Source organism: the organism of the source record quoted next, unplaced genomic scaffold (genome assembly GCF_019419815.1).
Source record: "Pyrus x bretschneideri cultivar Hongxiangsu unplaced genomic scaffold, Pyrus_bretschneideri_v1 Contig9, whole genome shotgun sequence".
NCBI classification, from domain to species: domain Eukaryota; kingdom Viridiplantae; phylum Streptophyta; class Magnoliopsida; order Rosales; family Rosaceae; genus Pyrus; species Pyrus x bretschneideri.
In genome coordinates this window covers 2668746-2694960 of record NW_025999831.1, presented here as the reverse complement: position 1 = coordinate 2694960, position 26215 = coordinate 2668746, and the positions used below count along the sequence as shown (strand labels likewise).

The window sequence follows — 26215 nt, the reverse complement described above, 5'->3', positions numbered from 1 at the left end:
TGATAGAGAATATGGGAATCCTCTAAGTGATGAAAAGGAAACTTTGCTAGAGTCATCAATTCAATCACCTATATCTCATTCACCTCCTGAGGATCCAGAACCATCACCTGTTTTTCCTCAAGGAAGAAGAAATCCTTCTCGTGATCGTCACCATCCTTCAAGGCTGTTGGATTATGTGATTTACAATGCAAGGTATCCAGTTGCTGAGTACCTTTCATACCAAAGAATGGCACCTAAACATGCAGGCTTTCTCAATTCCATATCCAATGCTTCTGAACCATGAAGCTTTCAGGAGGCGGTACTAAGTGGAAGAAGCCTATGGAGGAAGAGTTGAAGGCTTTGGATGACAATAAAACTTGGAGTGTTACCATACTACCATCAGGAAAAAAGGCAGTGAGAAGTTGATGGGTGTACAAAACCAAGTCTCATTATGATGGCACCTTGGAAAGACACAAGGCTAGACTGGTAGCTCGTGGCTTTACTCAAACTTTTAGGGTAGATTACAGGGAGACATTGGCTCCTATAGCTAAGATGAACACAATTCGAGTGTTGTTATCTGTTATTATTAACCATGCATGGCCTTTATATCAAATGGATGTCAAAAATGCATTTCTAAATGGTGAACTTGAAGAACAAGTTTACATGAAACTCCCTCATGGTCATCCTCAATCCAATGACTCTGAGTTGGTCTGCAAGCTGCACAAATCCATTTATGGATTAAAACAATCCCCTCGTGCTTGGTATTCAAAGTTAAGTTCAGTTCTTGAAGAAGTTGGCTTCAAGAGAAGCAATGCAGATTCATCTCTCTTTGTTCGAATTGGTTCTAGTGGAACCCTAGTGGTTCTTATTTATGTGGATGATCTCATTGTCACCGGTGATAATGCCAGTGAAATTGTGTTACTTAAGAACACTTTCAAGCAGAAGTTTGCCATTAAAAACCTTGGGACACTCAAATATTTCCTTGGCATTGAAATGGCAACTTCTAAGAAGGGAACGTTTTTGAATCAACGGAAGTATATTCTCGATTTTTTTCAAGAAGCAGATATAGTGGATTGCAAGCCTGTCTCTACCCCTCTTGACTGCAAACACAAAATGACCATGGATGGAGAAGTACTCATTGATATCAGTTACTACCAAAGGTTAGTTGGAAGACTTATTTATCTTACAATAACGTAAGCCTTGTGAGTCAATTTATGCATTCTCCAACAATGGATCATTTGCAAGTTGTTAACAGAATAATGCGATACTTGAAAGGTTCTGTGGGACGTGGTCTTTTGATGCAAAACAATGGTCACACTCACATTCTTGGTTACATTGACGTGGATTGGGCAGGCAACTCATTAGATCACAAGTTAACTATTGGTTTTTGTATTTTTGTTGGCGGTAATCTGGTAAGTTGGAAAAGCAAGAAGCAAAGTGTGATTGCTCAATCTAGTGCTGAGGTTAAGTATAGGGCAATGACAGCTACTGCTTGTGAATTAATCTGGCTCAAAGGCCTTCTTTCTGATTTAGGTTTCTTAGTTCTCAACCAATGACTCTCATGTGTGATAACCAAGCAGCCATGCACATAGCGTCTAATCCTGTTTTCCATGAGAAGACCAAGCACATCGAGGTTGACTGCCATTACATCCGTGAAAAGGTCCAATCAAAGATCATACAAACTCATTACACTCCGAGCTCTCGACAGTTTGCTGATCTCTTCACCAAGCCATTGGCAACTGCTGTGTTTCAAGGCCTTTTGTCCAAGCTTGGATCAATCAATCTCCTCGATCCAAGCTTGAGGGAGAGTGTTGGAATAGATGACAATCACAAGTATGGGTTGTAATTATCACTATAGCTAAGTTATGGGTTAAAGTGATGACTACAACCTTCCAGCTTGTCATCTCATTTCTTATTCAACCATACTTCTCATTTGTCAATGTTTCTTTCCCTAAAATCTAGGATTTCCTTACTTGTATATTGTTTTTTGTTTAGTCATTGTTTTGTCCGATTGTTAGGGCAGAAATCATGGGATTGTGTAGTGGCTGAAGCCTACTATTTTGTAGGCAGTTTCTTTGGCTCTTTAAAGAGCTTGGATTTCTCCTTGTAAAAGTTTATGATCAATATACAATCCTTGAAATTCAATAAAAACACTTCCAAACGAGCTCTAATTCATTAACGTGGATAATTGATCCTTTTATTGTTCCAAATATTATTTTCACAACGGCATTCATTTTCGATAGTTTGTCCTAATCACTAAGCAGCACTGAGCCGGTGAAACATATATGAACGAATGCCACATTATTATATCGGAATGGGAAGCAATGTTTCTGTTTAACGACTAGGCACAAACATTGACAGTCTCAGACAGATACGAAAATGCTAAGTTGCTATCAATGTGCCAGAATTGAAATGCAAAGCACGTGTGTTCACAAAAAGGAAAGGAGATCTTTCATGTGGATCAATGGTACGAATTCAGTTGTTAATCCTCAAAAGACAGCAGCTAAATGGAGCCCATTGGCATGTTTATAGCAGAGGCAAGTATTCCCTTTAATTTGTTCTACTTTCTTTACTCAACATTTGTGATCTGGATTCTAATTATATGGGACATTGTTATCTATCTATATATATATAGGCTTAGATGCCCTTTACCTTCTGGCTTCGGGTTTGAGGAGGGTTGACAAATGCTCAACATACCATCAACTATCGATCTGGTTGCATATGAAAAATTGATGGAAATGCTAGTACGACGTTAGTTAAAATTAACGAGAGAGACTAAGGGGTACTAGAGGAGGTTTTGATGGATGAGCGAGCTAGTATAAACAATGCGAAGGAGAATGCATAATTTTCTTTTTTTTTTCTTGAGGCCGTTTTATAGTTGGATGATTTTGAGAATTATTTGTGTTTAGTTCACTAGTATAATCACATATAGATGCAGTCAGTTAGTTAGGATTTATTTAGGGTATTGGTAGGTAGGTATGTGTTTTGTAGTGCTTTATTATCTATTGATTTATTGATTCAGAGGGAGCTGGAGAAAGGTGTTTCGGATTCATGCTGGCGTATCATGTTAAACCTTGCCGAGGAAGGATCTAACCACAGATATTATGAAGTAGACATTGGTTTTCTGCACAATGTCGGGACCAATACTCTTGTGAGCAAGTAAATTTTCGGACGAATACAATGACTCCCTATGTATTTGGCTTGTAATTACTTGGGTTACTAGGAAAAAGAGTGACGCTTGTTACCGAATAGTATTTTCTCATGATCTCTTTTTCATCTTGTCTTACTGATGCTTAAAGAAATATGGAGATCGGTATTGCAGAGAAGCTTTGATGAACTACGGAGGAGCTAAAGGCATGCTATAAAAAAACTTCTGCGAGTTGAATGGCAGATCGATGTCTTGTTTCATTCAAGCTCTGGAGTTTGGTGTTCAGGATGGACAGAAAATTCGTAACTTCCAATTTCCGTCAACGAGAGCGGAGAAATGTTTTTGATTCAAGTTTCAATGTCGTTGGAAATATCCATGAGGAGAAGGGAATTTGAGGGGGTGCTTTACGAGGGATTACTAGACTAGGAATTTGTTCGTTCGTGTTTTGATGAATAGAGTTGCTCCAAGACTCATCCGCAAGGTCTTTGCGTCTTCAATTTCAGCGGTTGAGTTATTAATAATGGTAACCTGCATTGGTAAATGACTCACATGGTAGTTTCATCGATGACATTCTGCAAATGGTGAAATCCGAGGGTGATTTTATTGTGAATTTGCTTGTATGTTCGTCAATGCGTCTTCTGGGGGTGTTTATTTTTATAGAAAACTTCATTTTAATCCTTGACAAATATGATTTTTAGATTAAAATCGTGAGTAAGATCAAAATCTAATTTTAGTTCATTGATACATTAGTAACCTCATTTATTAATTATATTTTGCTTTTTTTAATTATTTCTTTTTTTTCTTCGTAATTTTTAATATTAATTTTATTTCATTATAATTTTCTTTTTCATTTCATTTATTGTAATATATTTTGTTGTAAGCATTTAGATAAATTAATTTTTGTTATATAATATATTTCGATCTACTTTGTCTTCTTCATTTAGGTACAGTAAATTCATTATAATACATTTCGGTGCATATATTTAGGTACACATATTTCGGTACATACATTTCGATACAAACATTTAGGTACATTAATTCAATATAATACATTTCGGTACACACATTTAGGTACCTTAATTAAATATAATACATTTTGGTGCATATATTTTGGTACATATATTTCGGTACTAATATTTAAATACATTAGTTCAATATAATACATTTCGGTACACACATTTCGGTACTAACATTTAAGTACATTTAATTGAGTCTTTCAAGTTTGAAGAGTGTTAAATAAAATTAATAAATTAAAAAACTCTTTTTTGGTGAAAAAATAAATTAAAATTTGTAAATTAATAAATTTAAATATTTAATGGGAGACATTATATAAAATGCACTTTAATTATTTTGAATTAAGGACACATCAATGGATTATAATCAATATGTAATCTAACATCAGGTTTGTTTTAAATTTCAATATTCTTAAAGGATTAAAGTTAAAAAAAACCCTTTAATTTTATTGTCAAGTTATCAGAGAGACAGGCCAAAGATCCACTTCCAACAACACCGATATTGTCCTCAACTCGTTAACCACCACCTGCACAAATGCGAGACTTTATCACAAAAGACATCGGTGTTAGGTAGAGTGAGATTGAGATATTTAAACTTTTTTCTTCTTTCCCTCACCGATGTGGGATAGCCAAAACGCCCCCGCACGTAGGATCCCAGTTAGTGGGTCACACATGGTGATCACACTTCGGCAACCACGTGGAGTTAAGTCGGAACTCACCCAACAAGTGGGGCCGAAGGGGACCCACCCCAATCATTTGGTAGTACGTGGAGCCAAATCAGGACTCACCCATATCATTTGGCAGTACATGGATCCAAGTCAGGACTCACCCATCATGCGGAGCAACACGGGCCTGTCACGTGGCTTTGATACCATATTGTAATTACCATTTACCCAATCCGTCAGGTGTAAAGTTTTTCACAAAAGCCTTGATATTAATTAGAGTGGGATAATCATATCTAAACTCTTTCTTTCTTCTATCTCTCACCGATGCAGGATAGCCAACATTTATTTCCAAGCATTTTTTGAGCATATATATATTGTCATTGCCCCATTTGATTTAAAGATAGTTGCAAGTAGCTATTCTGCCAATAAAATCCCAAGTTCTTCCTTGCCTTAATATGCTTTATGAGAGAAGCTTGAAATTTTTTTTTTTGGCAACGTTGTCATGAGCATTATTGGCAGCACTATCGGTTTTTTGGAAACCATTTTAGCTATTTTAAAAACACTTCCGTAATCTCTCCTGTTTCTCAAAGCAACCCAAATTTTTAGATGACACTATTGTCAGTATTGGCAATGATCACATGAAGGTTCAAGATGAGACCGATGAGAATTCAAATGGCCATGACGATTGGAATTGTTAGAACGTCAACCACAACCATGACGGTCGGGATCATGACCCTTTCTTGATTTATAAGAACCAGGACCATGATGAGAAGGGTCAGAGTGTTCGGAGGAGGTGAGTTTGGCAGTGAGGACCACACCAGTGGTCAGCGAGAGAGAATACATCATTTTTATGAAATGTTCTTCCTGAACAAGCAAATCATAACAGTCAATAAAGGTGAGAGAGGGACGAAGATGAATGGAGGTCGTGAATGCCTTGTATTCTTGGCCAAGTCCGTTGAGAATGTATTCAATGAGTTCATCCTCATTACTGGTGGAGCCAGCAGAGGCAAGTGAATCACCAAGGCTCTTAGCATGTAAGAGATAGTGATGGAGTGTGCCGAGTCTCTCTTATTAGAGTGTGGAGTTAATCATGGACAACGTGCATGACGCGTCATACGTCATTGACCAAGGAATCAAGATGGACTTGACAGAGGAAGAGAAGTCACTTTGATCAAATTAATTACTAATTTGTCCAGAGTGTAAGCCAGATTGAGGCAGCGGATCTGTGCAAATTATCGATTATAGTAAAGGTTTTCGAAGATTATAATATAAAGGTCTCATCGGTCCTCATTTTATTTAATAGGGAACCATCATTGAACCTTTTTGAATGTGTACTGTTGCTAGCCACAGTGTCTTCTAAGCTATGGATTTTAAGAACATCCATAAAATGGGACACCATGGGAAATAATTGTTGCGATTCATGGGGGTGGCTATCATATTGGAGATACTGAAGGAGGGGGGAAGGGAGGCAGTAGGGTGGCCATGAGAGAGGTGGGAGGTTGCTGCAGTGGAGATTATACAGTTTCGATAACGAGGAGCGTTAGCTCTGATAAAAAGGCTAATAACATATAAGAAAACATAAATTGGTAGAGAGTGAGGGAGTTAGCGCAGAGAGAACTAGCGAAGAAAAGAAAGATGCCTGTATTTTGGAAGCATAACTCAATGGTTTGTGTATTCACATATACATTTTACAAGTTAACGGTGCACAACCAATTAAGCGACGTAATAAAACAACAAATATAAGTGACTCGTGTATTTGTTGAATGGTTTAGATTCATGGTACTCTTTTGAATATTGTCATTGCCCCGTTTGATTTATCTTCTCATGGCTTGCAGATGAGTAGACTTTATACCAGTTTCTGTTCCTGCCACAGGAAACCATAAACTCCTTAAACACTGTATGAAATGAGATCTCAAATTATTCCGAATTCGTACAACCAGATCTCAAGCTACATCACAAAGAAAGAGTTGAAAAAACTAATTTGACTATGGAAGTCTAACTCCATCAACATTTGGGAGAGAACTCTAATGATATGTATTCTAGTGGCTTTTCTGTGTACAAATAATGCAAAAAGACTGAAATCAATCGGCTCCACCATCAGTCACGCCTGCTAGCCAATGGAACCACCTCGGCCAGAGGAGTTGACAAGGGCGTTGGGATTGGAGACGTTCTGCAGACTGGACACGTAGGGTTCAACCGCAGCCACGGATCAATGCACTTGAGGTGGAAGAGGTGTCTACAATCTGGCAGCAGCCGCAGCATGTCGCTGTTCTTGTAGTCGGCAAGACATATGGAGCAGCAGGAGGCAGTGGAGTCTTTCATTTGGAGCTTGGCCTCGGAGTAGAGCAATTTCGGGTAGCTTTGAATCGTGTTGTCATCGAGTCCTATGTCCACAACAAAGTTTTCCACGCCGGGCGGATCCATGGCGTCGCCAGCGTTCCTGCGTGTGGGCGGGGCAGGCGGCTGCTGAGTTCTGGCGCAGAAGTAGGAGGCAAGGGTGATGGTTGTGATGAGGAGGAGGACGCCAACTGATACACCAATGCCATAACCGAAACTACCAATGTTGTTGGAACCGAGGAAGCCGCCAGAGTCGCTTGTGGCGTTCATGATCTCTCTCTCTCACTTCCTTGAGAAAAAAGGATTGAAAGGTAAGGAGGAGGAGCTGCAGATGACGATAGAAGCGGTTTTGGTTTTGTCAGCCATGGCCTCATTGACAAAAGAATTGGTTATTTGGGGAATCCAATTTTTTTGAAGTCAACTAGTAGCTACATGAGAGAGAGAGAGAGAGAGAGAGAGAGAGAGAGAGAGAGAGAAAGAGAGAGAGAGTTTTGGTGGAGTTATAATTAAGGGAAGATGCAGTTGGACCTAAGTAAAGAGAGGGGAGGTGAATGAGGGATTACCTGTGAATTTCTTTGCGTTAGATGATGGGTTATGTGTCAGCAGGTTTTGAAGGTCAACGTTTTGTGATATACTTTTTGTGGTTTAGCTGTTTGTTTCTTGTGAGTAACGTCTATCTTTCAACTTAGCATCTCTATTTGTTATATGATTAATTGGCTAATTAGTCAATTATGGGGAATTGCTAGCCAGCTACGTCCCATGTAATCCTTCATCTTCTACATTTTTCCAGCTCGTTTTCATCCTGTCATGTCATTTGACATTCAAAATTGTCTGACTTTTAGACCATCTTTTAAGAAATTACCTCAACTTAAAATCAACCAAGTAGAATTGCTGTCTAACTATTATCAAATAAACAAACAAACATAGTGCTTTGAATATCACACTATTAAAATGACTAACCGATTTGCAACATAGTTGATTCTTTACAGGAATGATCTCTTCTACTACAAATTATTTCGTTCATAATATAACATTGCAACATTAAAAAGAGAAGATAAATATGGTAATCTAACTTCTAGATAATCTTTTGAAAATTATCTCTACTCAAAATCAACTGAAATAGAATTGATTTAGCTATCTAATTGTTATCAAATAAATAAACGTGGTACTTTGAACATCAAAATACTACTAAAACGACTAACCGATTTGCAATATGGTGGATTCTTTGCAAAAATTATCTCTTTTTCCGTCATACAACATTATAAAATGAAAAAGAGAAGATAAATACGGAAAAAAAAATGGTAAATAGTAAGATGGCTAGTATTCTCCGTTAATTAATTATATCTGTCTCAACTCAACCAATCATCTCCACATCTGGTGTAATTCTCTCTTATTTTTTTTTTCCAACCTGTTTGGGCGTGCAAAGCACGTTCCATGTATTGCAAGGATAGTTGGTGTTTACTGCTATTTTATATAAAAAAGAGGTAAGCTGATTTTATGTGCCCACAGAAAAGTTGATGATACAGCTATTTGAAGATATGAACCGGAAGTTAGCATTTGTTTTTGGTAACAGCCTTATCATACAAATAATTAAATGAATAATAATTTGGGGGGTGTGTGTTGTAGACCCTTCAATGGATGTAACTGTTCATCTTTTCTTAGTTTTTAAAATTTTTGGTGATGCATTTGGTGGCTACTAGATTCTCGGTCAAATATGTAATGATTAAAATTTTACGGGTAAAAACTTTGGAGTACAGATACTTCGAGCATAACAAAATTTTCGGCAAGACCAGATTGTTTCGTTACAAGTATGGAAGGTTGCAAAACCCTGTTATATCGAATCAATTCCACAGCTTCTTTTTGGTGCTTTTTCTTGTAATTAGAAAACTTATCTTTTATAATCTCGGCAAAATGCAGGACTGGAAGGGAAAATTTCTTTCATGACTTGTCGATCTTCTAACTTTAATGTTAAGAAAAATTTGAATTCTATTCCATTTCTTCTATCAACGTACTTTCAGTATATTGAATCATTCAATCTAGTCCAAAGTTGGCCGTTATGTTATTATGAGTAGGGATGATCAATGAGTGCCCATGGATACTCCATGTGTCACCTGTTGGAAAAATTAGTTATAATATTATTGTTATTCTTCTGGGTCAAGGATTAGGATTCTTTGCCCGCTAAGTTTGTTTGTCTTGCTCATTAAGCTAGAGTTTACTTTCGTTTTATTATAGAATGGTTCGTACTATAGTTTGTGATAAATTTGTTAGTCAGGATGTAGTCTCATTGGATTAGCCTTCTTGGTAATTTGTAGTGTTTCTTTACTTTCGATTAATAAAGTATTATTTTATATTCTGTTAGTATGCTCGTCGCGTATTTGATTATAACTTCACCATTACTACACCATAATTAACACGTCTACACTTAAATGGACATCTAATTATACACATCATGTCGTATATTCGTACGGATTTTGGGCCCCCATAGTTTAAGGCCTTGGGCCTTTGCAAACAGTTCTTTGCTTTTCAGGCCCAGTTTCAATCTCTGTTTTCTCCGACAACTGGACCCACATCTCCAACTCCGCTTCCTTTCCAGCTTAACAAAAAACCCATTTTCTCTGTCTCCTCCAAGAATCCCCAATCGCTGGATCAACCATGGCGGTGATTTCTCCATGGACGACGACCTTGATGATCACGATTATGATGATAACGACGGTCATGCATGTAATCGACGGCAGCGATAACAACCCCGTGTACTCGCCGTGCGCGGACACGAAGGTGGAGAGGTCCGACGGGTTCACCTTCGGAATTGCCTTCGCCTCCAAGGAATCCTTCCAACCAAACGGCACCGTTCAGCTGTCTCCTTGCGACTCTAGGCTCTCTCTCTCCTCCAATGCCCAGATCTCCGTTTTCCGACCCAAAGTTGACGAGATCTCCCTCCTCTCCGTCAACTCCTCCTCCTTCAATCCGGTTCGTTCTCTCTCTCTCTACGATTCCTCTTATTTCTTTCAATTATTTTATATGGATTTTTACTTTTCAAGGGTTTAGCTTTAATTAGGGTTTTGATTAGCTTGTTTATTAGATTGAAATTGCATTTTTTTGGGTTAAATTTTGAATAAAGTTACAAGCTTTATTAAAATAATTACAAATTTTTTAAATTTATTACAGGCATAAATTTTTTACTAGTTTGGAATTCAACCCATTAATTCTGTGTTCTTGGTATTGAAAATATCAGGATACTTATGGGTATATGGTTGCGTTTGCTGGGCGAAAATATGCTGCAAGGTCCCTTCCTACTTTTGTTGCTAATGGCACCTACACTGTCACCAGCTTTACCCTTGTAAGTATTGACAATGGAACCGAAATCGGACTTTGAATTGGAATTCTTTCCCTGCCATTGTAATTTTCGGCGCAATGCTATATATAGCGAGTGAAATTTCGTTTATGCAGGTGCTTGAGTTCAACAGGGGCAGGCTGCAGAACTTGTACTGGAAAAAGGATGGGTGCTCTAAATGTTCAGGGAGCTCCGACTTTGTTTGCCTCAACAATCAGCACTGCGCCTTCAAGACCTCGAGCTGCAAAAACCATGGCGGCTCTGTGGACTGCAGCCTCGGAATCCAGTTGGCATTTTCCGGCACAGACAAGCACCTTTCGGTTCTTAACTCATGGTATGAAGTGGCAAACCTTAGGCAGTACTCGCTCTATGGTCTTTATTCGAATTTGAAGGACTCCCTCAGTAGCCAGTACAGCAAGATTTTCTAATTTAAACGGTTTCTGCCATTTGTCTTGTAATTTTCCTACCGCTCGTACTCACTAGGTTTCCTCATCTGTTTCGTTGCGTTTGAGGTAAATAGTTGTTGTAAATTAACTAACTTTGAGGATCTGTTTGTGATTACTGAAAAGGAGATCGATGTCTTCACATTCGTGTTCTGCTTATTTGTGACATTTAATTCGAACTCCATTTCTGCAATGTAGCATGTTGCATATTTACTTTTTAGGTTGCAATATTCGTTTCTATTAGCGGTCATTGGCGATGTCATGGAAACTAAAAATGTATAAATAAACATAAACTTCCTAAGAGATTGGTATAATTCTTCACTTTAGTACATGATAATGAAAATTGATAGAAGTGGTTTCTAAGTTTGTACATTGTAAATCATTTTAGTTTTTCAATGAAAAATATGTTGATATTCTTGTTAAATTGTCATGAAATGACTACATGACCATCTTTTTAAGGGTATTTTTGTTAAACTAAACTCCTCCACTTAACGAGGATATTCTCAAAATGATTTCCAATGGACAAACTCAATGATCACTTATATCGATTTCTATGTTAGAGACTAAAGTGAGAAGTTATGCAAATCTCAACGATTAGTTTGGCTAAAATGTCACTCCCAGAATACTAAAACCTGGAAAGAAAGTAAACGGGAAAAGGAGAGTACAACAAAATTCAAAGTGCAGGCCCAAGGATTGCGCTTGGCCTTTCAGAAACAAAAAATTGGAAAACTTTAAGAGGGTTTTTGTCTGGTTTCAGTACCACGTGGTATTTAGTTTTACGAGTATTTTAATTATTAAATTTTAAATTTTTATCTTATCTTATTTATTTATCATATCCTTCAATGCAACCTATCATTGAAGAAAAATTGAACTTAAAAGATTGATTTTTAAAGACGGGGGCCGTAATTAAAACTACATTGACATTTGGTAGGCAGAACGGGGAGTTTGGGAAAGATAGTAAGTACTTCTTATATCAACTGTAGGCTTCCGTGCTTTTTACTTTTTTTTGGTACCATCCCATTCCTCTATGCCATTACTGCATTCACTCTATCCATCTAACAAGCTCTCTCTCCGGCAGGAGACAGGAGTTTTGAAGGGAACTACTAAAGGTGTGTATAAGCCCTACATAGCCGTAATTAAAACTACATTGACATTGATTTAGTTTCGTTTGAGGAACCTTTGGATATCATTACGGACATCCTCATCCAACACTCCAACATGTAATTGAGTCATCTGATAATAAACATGTGCAAGAATAATGTTTCAAATTTGTGGAATTTTATGGATAATTAAACTAGAAAATCAAGATCTTGAAATGATAAGAGTTCCAACGAATAATAAAGGAGTGTAAGGACATAACTGGTCACTCCATTTAGATTATTACTCATTAGAATTATAAAGTTGCTTCCTGAAATGTCAGAAATAGAGTGCAAATAAGAAAATATTGTCGTGATATTAATCATAACATATGTGTGATTGTGTAAATTATTAATAGATTGTATTTCATATCCCTTTATGATTGTATTACTTGCAAGGCAATCCATTTTATATAAGTAAAGGCACTAGATCTGAGGAATATCATACACATAATTCTTCACGCCTTTCTTCATCTCTGTGCCGCAACCTCTCTCTACCTTCATAAAATAGGTGACAACAAAGGTTGCATTATTACACTCATTATCACACTTTTTGGGTCGAAGATGTCATAATTTGAGAATTCCAACGTAATTCATAGACTTTCTTGGTTCAACCAGTGAGAGTCTTCGGGACCAAACCTCAGAGATGCATTCGAGTATTAGCTAAAGTCTCCACATGAAAATTGATGGTGTGATCGAGGTCGTTGACACAGTACACGGCGTGGAGAAAACGGTGCTTGTAAAAAACCACCTTTACCCCAACATAGTTTTAAAAGCACAACAAAAGATAATAAATTATCGATAACACCCCTTACATATTCTACTTAACAAAAGACCAAATATAACTTTATAACTCTATAGAATTGTGACATGAAAAAATATATGTATTTAGCATAAGAAGTAAATTGAGAGCAGAAAGTTAAAATAGACGGTTGAAATAGAAGAGTCGTAAAGCATCTTGAATTGCGAATACATTTAACAATAAGAAAGGGTAATTACTTGGTATTAGTTTTCTCCAACATCTTAATATTTGCAAATTTATTTGAATTTGTGATAAAATCATTACTTGTTACATAATTCTCCAGAGTTGATATTGAAGTATTTAACTTTCAATCTGATTTTCATGATAAATATGTGCGGTTGATCATCTCATTTTCATGATAATATGGATTTAGAATGTGTGATGGGTATGCATGTGTGAGAGATTGAGAGCAACGAGATTACAACATAATTTAAAGCACATTGTCCGTAATTTTTTGGATTGGATAACGTCGACAGTACTGTACTATATTCCATTATGCATAGATTATATATGTCATGCAAGAAACTCACTTGAAATAAGAACTTGTGTGTAAAATTATACTAGTTTGCTTTGTGCAGTATGAAAAAATTATTTATGTTGGCGACGTTACATTTATATACACTAGCATATTAGTCTTTTTTGAGTTGGCCGTCTTACGAGTTGGCGGTGTTTATTACATTTATACTAAAATGTTACTCTCTTGAGTTGGTTGATTACATTTATAAATACTTTGGTGAAGCTACATTTACAATAGAACATTACCCTCTTTTGAAATGATAGTGCTATATTTACACTAAAACATTACTCTCTTTTGAATTGGTGGTCCTACATATTTATGCTAAAACATAACAAGTACAAGAAAACTAGGCTTATGTGGTGACAAGACATTCTATGGACACATAAGTTAACCACATTCAATAGGAGAAGAACACGTGAACTATATGCTCAAGATAATAGTTTTACCCTTGACAACATGAGTAGACCACAAAATTACTCTAAGGGAATAAGATGTAGTTTGCCCGAAGGTGATTGAGCTTTTATGCCATTAGTTGACCATAGGCTCTCCGAGCACCCATAATATGTTCTGCCATCGGGTCATACTCGGTCAAATGATGGCAGGGTACCGGCTCTCTGCAGTCTCCCATTAGGTGTCTGGTATGCCTACACTTTTACTAATAGAGGGATCTTCAGGAATACTATCTAGCAGGATTATGGAGGCTAGCATGCATCATTAAGGACTGCCTAGTTATAGTTTCCCCTCCCAGCTACCTGCTATGGATTCTTCCTTACAAATAACAAAGTGAATTAGAGTAAACGGTAACGTTGTCACATCCCGACCCGGGGCGGATCACTTCCCGGGCTCGCTTCCACTACCGTAACACGATATTGTCCGCTTTGGGCTTACCATTCCCTCACGGTTTTGTTTTTGGGAACTCACGAGCAACTTCCCAGAGGGTCACCCATCCTGGGAGTGCTCTAGCCCTCTTCTCGCTTAACTTCGGAGTTCCTATGGAACCCGAAGCCAGTGAGCTCCCAAAAGGCCTCGTGCTAGGTAGAGATAGGAATATACATTTAAGGATCGCTCCCCTGGGCGATGTGGGATGTCACAATCCACCCCCCTTAGGGGCCCGACGTCCTCGTCGGCACATTTCCGGCCAGGGATAGGCTCTAATACCAATGTCACATCCCGACCCGGGGCGGATCACTTCCCGGGCCCGCTTCCACTACCGTAACACGATATTGTCCTCTTTGGGCTTACTATTCCCTCACGGTTTTGTTTTTGGGAACTCACGAGCAACTTCCCAGAGGATCACCCATCCTGGGAGTGCTCTAGCCCTCTTCTCGCTTAACTTCGGAGTTCCTATGGAACCCGAAGCCAGTGAGCTCCCAAAAGGCCTCGTGCTAGGTAGAGATGGGAATATACATTTAAGGATCGCTCCCCTGGGCGATGTGGGATGTCACAAACGTTAACCCCCACTTACTACTCAGAACCCTCTCAAATTCTCTTTTCTCTCTACTACTTTTCTGACTTCAACATTAGAGGCCTTTTGACGGACGCCCTTTCCCCTTTTTTCTGGGTGTCCATCAATTAATTAGCTAACCATGGTCGTTCTCTTGTAGGTGGAATTTTGTCAAATTAGCCATGTACGAAATTTTGCATCCACGCATTCATCACGAAAATATGAAAACTTGTCACATTTGACTATATGTGACAAAATTATGTGTCACTGCTTACGCACCTATACATCATCACCTATAGCACGCATGACGAATTTTACATTTGTCACGAATTTTTAGTATAGGTAACTCCGCTTTCTTCACTTGGTAACTTTATGTGTGACAGAGTATGGGGTCACAAAATACAAAAGTATGTGACCTATTTCTTTCATCTTGTATTAGATTAATAAGTGATGATTTTTTCCTCACCCAATATGATCAAGAATGATATAATTTACAAAGTCGAATCATTGACACAACTCTTATGTGACAATTTCTAAAAATGCCTCACATATTTTACCTGTGACGAATTTTCAAGCACTACAACCAATTCTGTCACCTAATTCATGTTTTCTTTGGAGTTGACGGTGTTACGTTGATACTTAAAAATTACCTAAGCAGTGCTGCATTTACACTAAAATATTACTCTTTAAGTTGGTGGTGTTACATTTGCTCTCTTTTTTTTTTTTTTTTTCTTTTTTTCTGGTGGCATTTATTTTCAATTGGTGGCTCTACATTTATCGCTAACATTTACTATTTTTTGTTGGTAACGCTACCTTTGCTATTCTTCGGTTGTTTTAGATGGAAATGTTGGAAATTTGCTCAAACTCGTAAAAATTTAAAATGAAACTATAATGAATGTCAAACACTAATTTAAATAAAATATAAGAGTTTTTCCGACATTTAATCGATACGTAAAAAATATCAACAAAATTTGTCGATTTTAACCGAAATTTAAGAGTTTCCCTAATATGGAGTGAAGTTTAGACATCAACCCCCCCTCTCCATATCTTTCTCTGATTTTTCTGATATTTCCACGGAAATATTGACCATATCGAAGAAATTTTAGACATCGGATGGAGGTAAAAGAAAAAATTGAGACACAATTGAAAGCAAGAGAAACAACATTTAATTCTAAAATTAAGTAAAAAATAATCTTATAAATAAGAGATAACATTTATCATAATTTAATAAAAAGTAATAAAAATAAATTGACGTGGATAATCAATAGACCTAACCCAACAAAGCAGACTAAACTCAATAATGACTTACAAAATTCAATTTAAATCAAATTCCCTCGTAATAAATTATTTAAGTAGTTGGCGTTACTAAGAATCCAGGCGGGAATGGAAAAATCGCCCCATCGTATCTTATACCTTATTATGTTTTGTTGCCTAATTTCAAGGTTTGGATTGGTTAGAAATAAGAATAATTTGGGCACCAAATAAAGCGGCACCAATCATATTTATAATTTAAATCAAGTTGACTTGAAATAAAATTGTATAAAAAATATCAGGCACACCAAATTTTTGCTCTTTGTACTAAATGATGAGACACCAATCAAATTTGTACTTTAATTCAAGTTGGAATTTGATCAATAATTATACCAAAAACATATATGGTGTACAATGTGCCACATCATTTGGTGCAAATTTGGTGTATGTACTACCCAAATTTATGTAGTTTAGAATGTACCATACCATTTTGGTGCACAAATCTATTGCACGAATTTAGTGTACATAGCACCACCCTAGAGATAATTGTTTATTCCTTAATAGCACATTCAAAATAATCAGATGCATTTTCGTCACTTTCCGTTTAAACTAATACTTAAGTTAGCTAGATTTAATATTAATTTTCTTACTAACAACAAGTTTTAAAAATCTTCACGTGCAGATTTTTGGCCCTAAATGCATGAACAATATTAAGGACAATATTGTCCTACAATGATTTCTTTTGAGTTTTCCAATTATGTCAACATCTAAGTAAGAACATCTAGTCTTATCTCTACTACCATAAATATATAAATACCTCTAGGCGGGGTATGTTTTAGAGCAGATAAGGTTTAAGCCTAGAGAAATAGTCATAGAGAGCTTAATTACCAACTAGAAAACAACGTCAACCATGACTAAGAAGAAGGTGAAACATGCATGGTAGAAAATGATAGGGCTAGGAAAGCTTGCTTTAGAAAGAGGAAGGCATACTTGGTATAAGGAACATGGGGGAGCTAACCACCTTATGCGAAGTGAATGGCTTTGCCATCGTCTACGACCAAGACAACAGCGAGTCAGCGGTGTGGCCTTCTCCCCTGAAGGTGGAAGAACTGATTGCAAGGTTCTTTAACATACCAGAAGTGGAGCGGAAAAAGAAGATGTCACATCAAGAGACTTACCTTACGGAGAGGGCAGCCAATGGTAGGCCTTGTCCTTAAGGTAAGACTCTTGATTAGTCATCTTCTTGTATCGAACTATTTTCGTATCCACGAGAACTTTGCGAGCATTTCTTCCACAATTTGGTGGGATGGCCACGCAGTCAGCTCGTCGTCGTCTGCACCGTCTACAACGGTAAATCTATTAACAACATACAAGATGGCGAGCTCACTCATTTTCTTTAGCAAGTTTGCCTTTCTCTTTTCTAATGTGGCTTTTTCTAGCTCTATCATTCATTATCCAAGCGAGTCTCATCTTCTTCCTAGTCATGGTTGATGTGTATATTATTACTTGGAACTCTATTTTTAAGCCAACTCTATTGCTTTGAACGATCATCACGAGAAGGTATATATAGGAGTAGAGATGTTGCATTGCGACCTTATTCTAAAGGCAAAATTGGAAAATTAAACAAAGTAACTGTGCAAACCGTTTTAGTGAAAAATCGTGATATAAAGTTAAAAAATTTATTTCTGGAGATTATAGGATTACCTTGTCTTTCTAATTAGTAAGGTAAATTACTTTTACGTCTATCTAATTTATGCAATTTTGGCATTATTAAATGCGGTATTGAAAAAATATATATGTTATCGAGAAGCCAATCTTTACTTTAATAGATTTAGTCATATGCAATGTATTAAGCCATACGTGAACTTTATTCGTAAGGAAATAGGAAACGCCCAAGTCCATCCTAATAGAAGTCCATCTTGTTCATTCAGCAACAAATATAGTCGCATGTAGTTATTAGGCCCTTACGACGCCATCAATACAAGTTTGATAAGAAGAATTAGTGTTGACTTACAATTAGGGTCTCACCATAAAGACTGCAAACTATATTTTAGCATATTCATATGCTATTACATGCGTTTTTGTTTTTTTTTTTTAATAATGATTGTTGAACTATATTGTAGTTATATGGATAATGGATCTGTTTGTTGCATTTACATTTTACAGCTATACTCTCTATATGAAATTTTGAAGCAATTTAGTGATCAGTTGGATGTTTAGTAATTTTTTTTTTTTTTTTTTTTTGTTTATATACAATTTTTCATGCAATTCGAAAAATATTATCTGAGTTGGCGATGCTACATTTGCACTAATATATACATTACTCTATTTTTAGTTGGCCGTATTACTTTATAAAATTTATCTGAGTTGGCGAGCAACATTAATTTAGACTAAGGCTAAATCACCAAAATGGTCTCTGAGATTTGCATAACACATCATTTTGGTCCTTGAGATTTCAAATCAATAGAAGTGGTCCCTAAGATTGTCCACTATCCATCATTTTGATCAATCCGTTTAAAACTCCATTAAGTGTCCTGGAGCTCTTGGCCGGAAGTTTGGGCAATTTTCAGGCCAAGAGCTCGGGGACACTTCACGGAGTTTTTAACGGAATGACCAAAATGATGGATGGTGGACAATCTCAGAGACCACTTCTATTGATTTGAAATCTCAGGAACCTAAGTGATGTGTTATGCAAATCTCATGGACCATTTTAGCGATTTAGCCTTTAGACTAAATATTACTCTCTTTTGAATGACGGAGCTCATTTAAACTAAAATAATACCCCTCTTTTGAGTTGTTGGCATCACGTACGATTATTTGAGTTTGCGGCGTTACATTTACTCTCTTTTCAATTCACAACGGCACATTTACACTAACACATTACTCTTTTTGAATTGGCAACGTTACATTTCGACTTAAATATTAATCTCTTTTCAGTTGGCAGCGTTAAGTTAACACAAAAATTATTGGAGGAGGTGGCGCTACATTGGCAATAAAGAATTACTATCTTTTGAGTTGGCAGCATTATGTTAATGCTAAAAAATTATTTGAGTTGGCAGCGCTACATTTACAATCAAACATTACTCTCTTTTTATTTGGTGGCTCTACATTTACACTAAAAGATTACTCTCTTTTGTGTTGGCAGTGTTATATATATTAAAATTATATTAGTTGGCAGCTTCATTTAAATTAGAACATTACTCTCTTTTAAATTGGCGGCGTTGACAGCATTAAGTATACACAAGAAAAAAAAATATACAATATAAAGGAAAATATAGCAACTAAAATTTAGACTATGTAAGGACCTCCATTTGAGTCTCACATAGAGCCTCCAAAATCTCAGGACCGGCCATGTTCTTCACTCATTTTATTCTACAAGCAAGCTTCACATTTTTCCTAGTCATGCTTGATATGCTATTTTCTTACAAGGATCTCTGTCTCTAAGCCAATTCTATAGTTCTGAATAACGCTCAAGATGAGTTATGTATAGGAGCACATATATGAATCAACGACGCTATTCTAAAGGCAAAATTGGACAATCAAATAAATCAATGGCGCAAGCCGTTCGGGCACAAAAGGGTTATATATTTAAGTTCAAAAATTTATATATGTATGTTCTCGGATTACGATTTTACTAATTATTAAATTAATTTACTTTTGCATGTGGCTAATCTGTGGTCTACAAAAACTCAACAGGATCCTCTCCAGATCATTTTGGTGAGAATCCTGAGAATTCGTGAATCCTGTCTGTTCATTGTACATCATGCAGTCAGTTTTTGTCAAGTACTGCTTGTGTTTAATTTTAAATAAAATATTTAAAATAATTTCTGACCGCACGTACGATGAATGGACAAGCTTGACAGATTTTCGGGATCCTCATAAAGAAGATCCGGCAAGGATCCGGATTCTGGAAAAACCACGGACATTGTGGTCTGCAGCTTCGGAATGCAGTACTCATTTTATTCGAATTTGAAAGACTCCCTCACTAGCCAGTATAGCAAGATTTTCTAATGTAAACTGTTGGTGCCATTGTCTTGTAATTTTTCTCATTGGCTTAGTTGCGTTTGAGGCCAATATAATGGTCGTAAATTAATTAACTTTGAGAGAATCATTTTATGTTTACCGAAAAGAGATATCAATGTCGCATATTGCCGTGACATTTGTGTTCTTCTAGTTTGTATCCAAACTTCATTGCCGCAACATGTTGCATCTTTAGGTTGCATTGATACTTCCTAGTATTTGAGAGGGGAGATGGATTTTGAGAACTGTTTGATACCTGAAACAAGTCAAGTGCCATGAAAATTGCAGAAATGCTAATGAGAATTGCTACTGATTTAGAATTTGCGAATTTTATTTTCCTTTTTCGGAAAAAAATGGTGAGAATGATGATTTCCGATGTGTACTTCATATGGTCAGTTGTTTATACTTCATCTACAATTCAACAACAACAACAACAACAAAAAATAAAAAAAAATAAAAAAAATATTTAAATAGATTAAAAAGAAATGGTAATTAATGCTAAGAGCTCCTAAGGGCTCCTAACGATTTTGCTATCCTAGGAGCATCATAAGGAGGACTATGGTTGGAGAATAAATTTTTGCAAAATCTTCCCTATGTTTTAGTCAAGAGCTCATTTAGGAAGTCCATTAGAGAGATTCTCTTACTTTTTTTTTGAGTTGGAAGCTTACATTTATACTAAACAATTATTTAAGTTGGCGTAGCTATATTTACACTAAAATATTACTCTCTTTTGAGTTGGTGGCATTGCATTTATACTAAAAAGCAATTTAGTTGACATCGCTGCACATAAAACTAAAATTATTTAAGTTCGAGGCGTTACACTAGTGACTGATTTGCACACTCCTTTTAGCTTCTCACGCACCTTTTTATTTTTAGTCGTCAATTGAATAAATCAAATGAAATCAACAATGAAGATTAAAACAGGACTGTGTCAAAGACTAAAAAGAGTGTGTGTTTATCATTTCCCTTTACACTAAAAGGTGTTGAGCACTTGCATGACGGAGTGAATTCAAATCCCGTCGGTGGTTAATCTAACATCTAATCTAATAAAATCTATCATTCGATAAAAAAAAAAAATTTAAAAAAAAAACAACATTACACTTTTTTGAGTTGGCGTCGCTATATTTTCACTAAACATTATTCCTATTTGACTTGGTGGCGCTATGTATACACTAAAACATTACCCTCTTTTTAGTTGGTGGTGTTACATCTTGTTTGGGCCCAAAATATTATTGGGCCGAGTAGCAGGATGTGCTGGGCCCAAGGTCACAAATACTATGGGCCGAATAATGAAACTTGGGCCAGCTGGTAGGGTCGGCCAGATCCTATCCTCAGTAGTCCAGATGAATAGGAAAGGCCGAGGAAATCCTGGTATGACCAGGATTCTCGACCAGCGAGGAATAAAACCCCAAAAGGGAGGAAAATTCAGAATCCCAGTAGGAGTTGGATTGTCCGAGTTAAAGGTGAAATGGGACAAGGACTCCCAATCCGAGTCAGAACGCGAATTGATCTCAAGGAATGGGGTGCTATAAATACAAGAAATCACGTAATAGAAAGGCCCTTCAACTCAGCACACAATTGCCCAGCGCAAAACCTCTCAAACACCTTGAGATTTTTCCTTTTCTTTTCCTGCCGACACACCTTCAGTTTGGATAAACAGCACTGTGGAAGCACCCGGCGAGCATCTTCAGTTTGGATAAACAGCACTGCTGCCGCAGAATCAGCCGACCAAGGAGCACCTTCAGTTTGGATAAACAGCACTGCGTCGAGGTCGACCGATTATCTATCTAAGTCTCGGCCGAGAAGGGTTTTCAAGCCCTTGTTGGTAGAGGTCATCTTACTAAGCCTTCCCGGCATAGTAGGGTGTTACGAATTGCATTGCTCGGCGCATTGGACGCCGAGTGGTTTTATGATTGGATACTCGCAAGTAAGCTTCAGGGTTCGGCATTCCGACGGCCGAACTACGTTTACCATCAAAACATATATCACATTCGAGTACCTGTGCCCATATAGTTTGGTCTCGATTCGGCGTGCTTATACTCTTACGAATATAATCACAGTGACCGAATCAGGCTCCGACGACTCGTGAACTCCGTGGAATTAGTAGCCTTGTCTTCAGGCTATAGGACCCAGAGACCGAGAGCGTTCTTTCCTCGGTCGCAATCGCAAGATATAGAAGTCAACAGCGCATTCAACGCGACAACATCAAATTTTACTCCTCGGCCGCGCTCGGCCGACGAGTTGGCACGCCCCGCATTCAACCGAAGGACGTAGTTAGCTCATTAATTACTCGGCCTGCGCGCCACGTAGGTTTTGTAATTTTTAGAGTCAACACATCTACATTAAAAAATGGTTAAAGTCAACGGTGCTCATTTACACTAAAACATTAGTCTATTTTGAATTGGTGGCACTACATTTAAACTAAAGTTTACTCACTATTGAGTTAGCAGCATTGCGTTTACACGAAAAAATTATTAGGTTTGACGACTCTACATTCACACTAAAACACTACTCTCTTTTTTGAGTTGGCCGCATTATATTTGCACTATAAATATTCATATTGGCGACAATATGCAATAAAACATTCATCTCTTTTAAATTGGCGAGTGGGGTTTGTGGCGTTAAGTTTACACTAAAATATTATTGGGGAAGGGGACGTTACTAAGAATCCAGGAGGGAATCGAAAAATTGCCCCCATCTTATTTAAACCATTTCCAACACTTGAAGTAAAACTCAAATTTTAGGTTCTAAATTTATTCTAACTTGCTCCAACCCTTGGAGCAAATATGAGTTTTAATCAAAAACTCATTTCTGAGGCAAATTGAGCCCAGGATTTTCCCCGAGTTAGTAGGTCTGGCCCACCATATATGTATACTTTTTTTATATTTATATGTATAAATTAATTGAACTCAACGGTTAAGATCTAATATTATCAAATTCAACAGTAAAAAATAAAAAAATAATAAAAAAAATCTAATGATCCAAATATAAATCTAATGGCTTAAGTAATTAAAAAAATATATAATTTATGTGTTTCATACTCTTTCATAGTATTTCACGAATTTCATGATATCGGTTAAACATTCATAAAAATAAACTAGGATAGTCTACATAATTTTTTTTTTTAAAGTTACTTTAAGAAAAAAAATTATCCTAAATTAATTCTTTAATAATATGAGGTTAAAAATTTAACCAGAAGAGTTGGAGGAGAAAAACAATTTCTGAGTTAAAACTTAAATTTTCCAAATTAAAATTTTTAAATTTTAACCCAAAATTGAAGATAGTCTTGCAGTATTGTACCATAAAATTGACTATTTATTATACAACTATATAAAAGACATGAAGTAAGATCACCCAAATCTGTAGGACATCTGCACAACATCCAAGCTCACTCGCCATTGTTAATTGTTGCGTTCATCTCACTAGAATTTGAGGGACGAACAACAAAGTGTTAATGGATCATAGTCATTTATCTAGTAAAAATTATTTCGAACGTACTAGCTACTGTTTTAGAAAAATGTATATAATTTAAAACTACACACTAGTATCTACTACAATATATAGTTGCAAAAACATGCCAATCATAAATACAAAATGATACCTGAGGAACTACAATACATTACTGGCATCTACTAGTGCAAGTGCTACACAGGCATATACCCGAGTAATGCTAGCATCTATTAGCTATCTAACTCAATAACGTCTACTAGTATATCTAACCTCTACTATAAATGATATCACATAGCACATGCAATTATCCTACGGCCTCAGTAGCGTCTACCAGTATATCTAGCCTCTACTCGTTTGACATGTTGTTTAAGACTACCAGATATTATTAATAATACGAAACAAATGCTTAGTGAGTTTCGTATTAAATAAGCATCAAATTATTTAATCTGAGTCCATTTATTTTATAGTACTCACATCCGACTATTTATCCCCCTAAAAGCTGTGTATTATTAGTCGGGTGAATTTCTCTCGCTCATTCTGTCCCACTCTCGCGCACTCCGTCCATCTCTCACATCACTCTCCGCCGCATCACCTGCTCTTTCTCGTCTGAGGTCATCTTCGTCGTCTTCTTCTTTTTCTCTCTCTGTTTCGCCCTCTTCCTTTACACACACAGACCTGCCACCTCCTCCATTCGTCTTCGATCTCGGACAACAACAGTACCAATCGATCTTTCCATGGGTTGAAGGAGGAAGACAAAAATTCTAATTCTTCCGGACGATTGAAAGTAAATTAATAGAGTGGGATGGCGATTGGGATCTGGGCTATGAGGAGAAGGATGAGGACGATGAAGGAAGCTTGATTTTCCTCGATGACGACGAAGACGTTTCGAGCCTAGGGTTGGGTCTGCATCTGTGAGGATTGATTTGGGGTTGAAATTTGTGCTACATGTTTGATCCATGTGTGGATTGTAATTTGTTGATCTGTGTGGATTTGTTTTACAAAATCCTAAAAGTTGGATTTTTCCAAAAATTTATGTAATTTTTTTGGAACTCTGCCGAAATTATCTATATATTATTGAAACTTTGTATTAATTGTATTTGAGTCATGTTGCATACCAATCCCCATATAACTAATACGGTCATTAGTTCGATTTACATCAAACGTCCGACTAATTTAATCAATACTATCCAATTGTTATTTATCATATTTCACTGAAATAGTCAGTATAATCCGAATTATCAAACAAGATCTTAACATATAACAGACTATATGTTGAAAATAGATAGTGTGACATCCCACGCCGTCCAGGGGAATGATCCTTATATGTATATTCTCATCTCTACCTAGCACGAGGTTTTTTGGGAGCTCATTGGCTTCGGGTTCCGTAGGAACTCCGAAATTAAGCGAGAAGGGGGCTAGAGCAATCCCATGATGGGTGACTTACTGGGAAGTTGCTCGTGAGTTCTCAAAAACAAAACCGTGAGGGAATGACAAGCCCAAAGTGGACAATATCGTGCTACGGTGATGGAGCGGGCCCGGGAAGTGATCCGTCCCGGGCGGGATGTGATAATTTGGTACCGGAGCCTAACCCTGGTCGTGGTGTGCCGACGAAGACGTTGGGCCCCTAAGGGGGGTGGATTGTAACATCCCACATTGCCTAGGGGAGTGATCCTTATATGTATATTCTCATCCCTACCTAAAGCGAGGCCTTTTGGGGAGCTTATTGGCTTCGAGTTCTATCGGAACTCCGAAGTTAAGTTAGAAAATGGTTATAGCAATCCCATGATGGGTGACCCTCTGGGAAGTTGCTCGTGAGTTCCCAAAAAAAAAAAATCGTGAGGGAATGGTAAGCCTAAAACGGACAATATCGTGCTACGGTGGTGGAGCGGGCCCGGGAAGTGATCCGCTCCGGACCAAGATGTGACAGATAGTATCCGTCATATATCGATATTATTTTAATCTATAAAACAATCAAACTAAGTTAATCCCATCAGAGACTAACAATGGTATGCTCATTTTATTAATGGAAAACTTCATTTTAATCCTTAAAAAAGATGAGTTTTATACTATAACTTTGTGTAAGAGTAAAATCCAATTTTAATCCCTAGAACATTTAATCATCTCATTTATTATTTATATTTTGATGTTCTATTTATCCTTTTCTTTCTTTTTAATGTATTAATTACATAACAATATATTTTAATGTCTAAATTTAGGCAAACTAAATTTTTTTTAATATATTCTAATAACAATTTTGTATGTTCTTCATATAGGTATATTAATACATTTAAATATTTCGGTATATTCCTCCACATTAAATTTTAATTTTATTAATATGCACATATTTAGTTCTTTAATTATAAATGAAAATAAATGAGAAAATATTAAAAGAAATTTGTGATACAAAAATATGTAAATACGCAAGTGTACAGAAATGACTATACTGAAATATATAAAATTGACTTCTTTGATCCGAAATATTTGTACCTAAATGTTTATACGAAAATGTTTGTACCGAAATATATTATAATAAACCTGAATTTTTGTACCAAAATGTATTATATTGAACTTGTACCTAAATGTATATACCGAAATGCACGTACCAAAATGTATGTACCAAAATATAGTATATTGAATTAATGTACCTAAAAGTCAATACCCAAATGTGTGTACCAAAAT

At 36.7% G+C, this 26215-nt stretch overlaps 2 protein-coding genes across 2 annotated transcripts; one reads left to right on the top strand and one right to left on the bottom strand.

Moving 5' to 3' along the window:
• Nucleotides 1–6701: 6701 nt before the first annotated feature.
• LOC103940432 (RING-H2 finger protein ATL70-like) lies at nt 6702–7572 on the bottom strand. Its single transcript, XM_009350554.3, has one exon. It carries the CDS (start codon nt 7410–7412, stop codon nt 6903–6905), a length of 510 nt encoding a protein of 169 aa, XP_009348829.1. The 5' UTR covers nt 7413–7572; the 3' UTR covers nt 6702–6902.
• Nucleotides 7573–9724: 2152 nt separating this feature from the next.
• On the top strand, nt 9725–11109 carry LOC103940443. Its single transcript, XM_009350562.3, has 3 exons — nt 9725–10109; nt 10375–10479; nt 10590–11109. Exons 1-3 carry the CDS (start codon nt 9795–9797, stop codon nt 10899–10901), a joined length of 732 nt encoding a protein of 243 aa, XP_009348837.1. The 5' UTR covers nt 9725–9794; the 3' UTR covers nt 10902–11109.
• Nucleotides 11110–26215: the final 15106 nt, after the last annotated feature.

Bases quoted from the DNA above. Each gene is read 5' to 3' on its own strand.
- LOC103940432 (XM_009350554.3), bottom strand. From the start codon at position 7,412: ATGAACGCCACAAGCGACTCTGGCGGCTTCCTCGGTTCCAACAACATT.
- LOC103940443 (XM_009350562.3), top strand. From the start codon at position 9,795: ATGGCGGTGATTTCTCCATGGACGACGACCTTGATGATCACGATTATG. The intron at 10,110-10,374 runs GTTCGTTCTCTC...TGAAAATATCAG, and splicing joins ACTCCTCCTCCTTCAATCCG to GATACTTATGGGTATATGGT. The intron at 10,480-10,589 runs GTAAGTATTGAC...TCGTTTATGCAG, and splicing joins CTGTCACCAGCTTTACCCTT to GTGCTTGAGTTCAACAGGGG.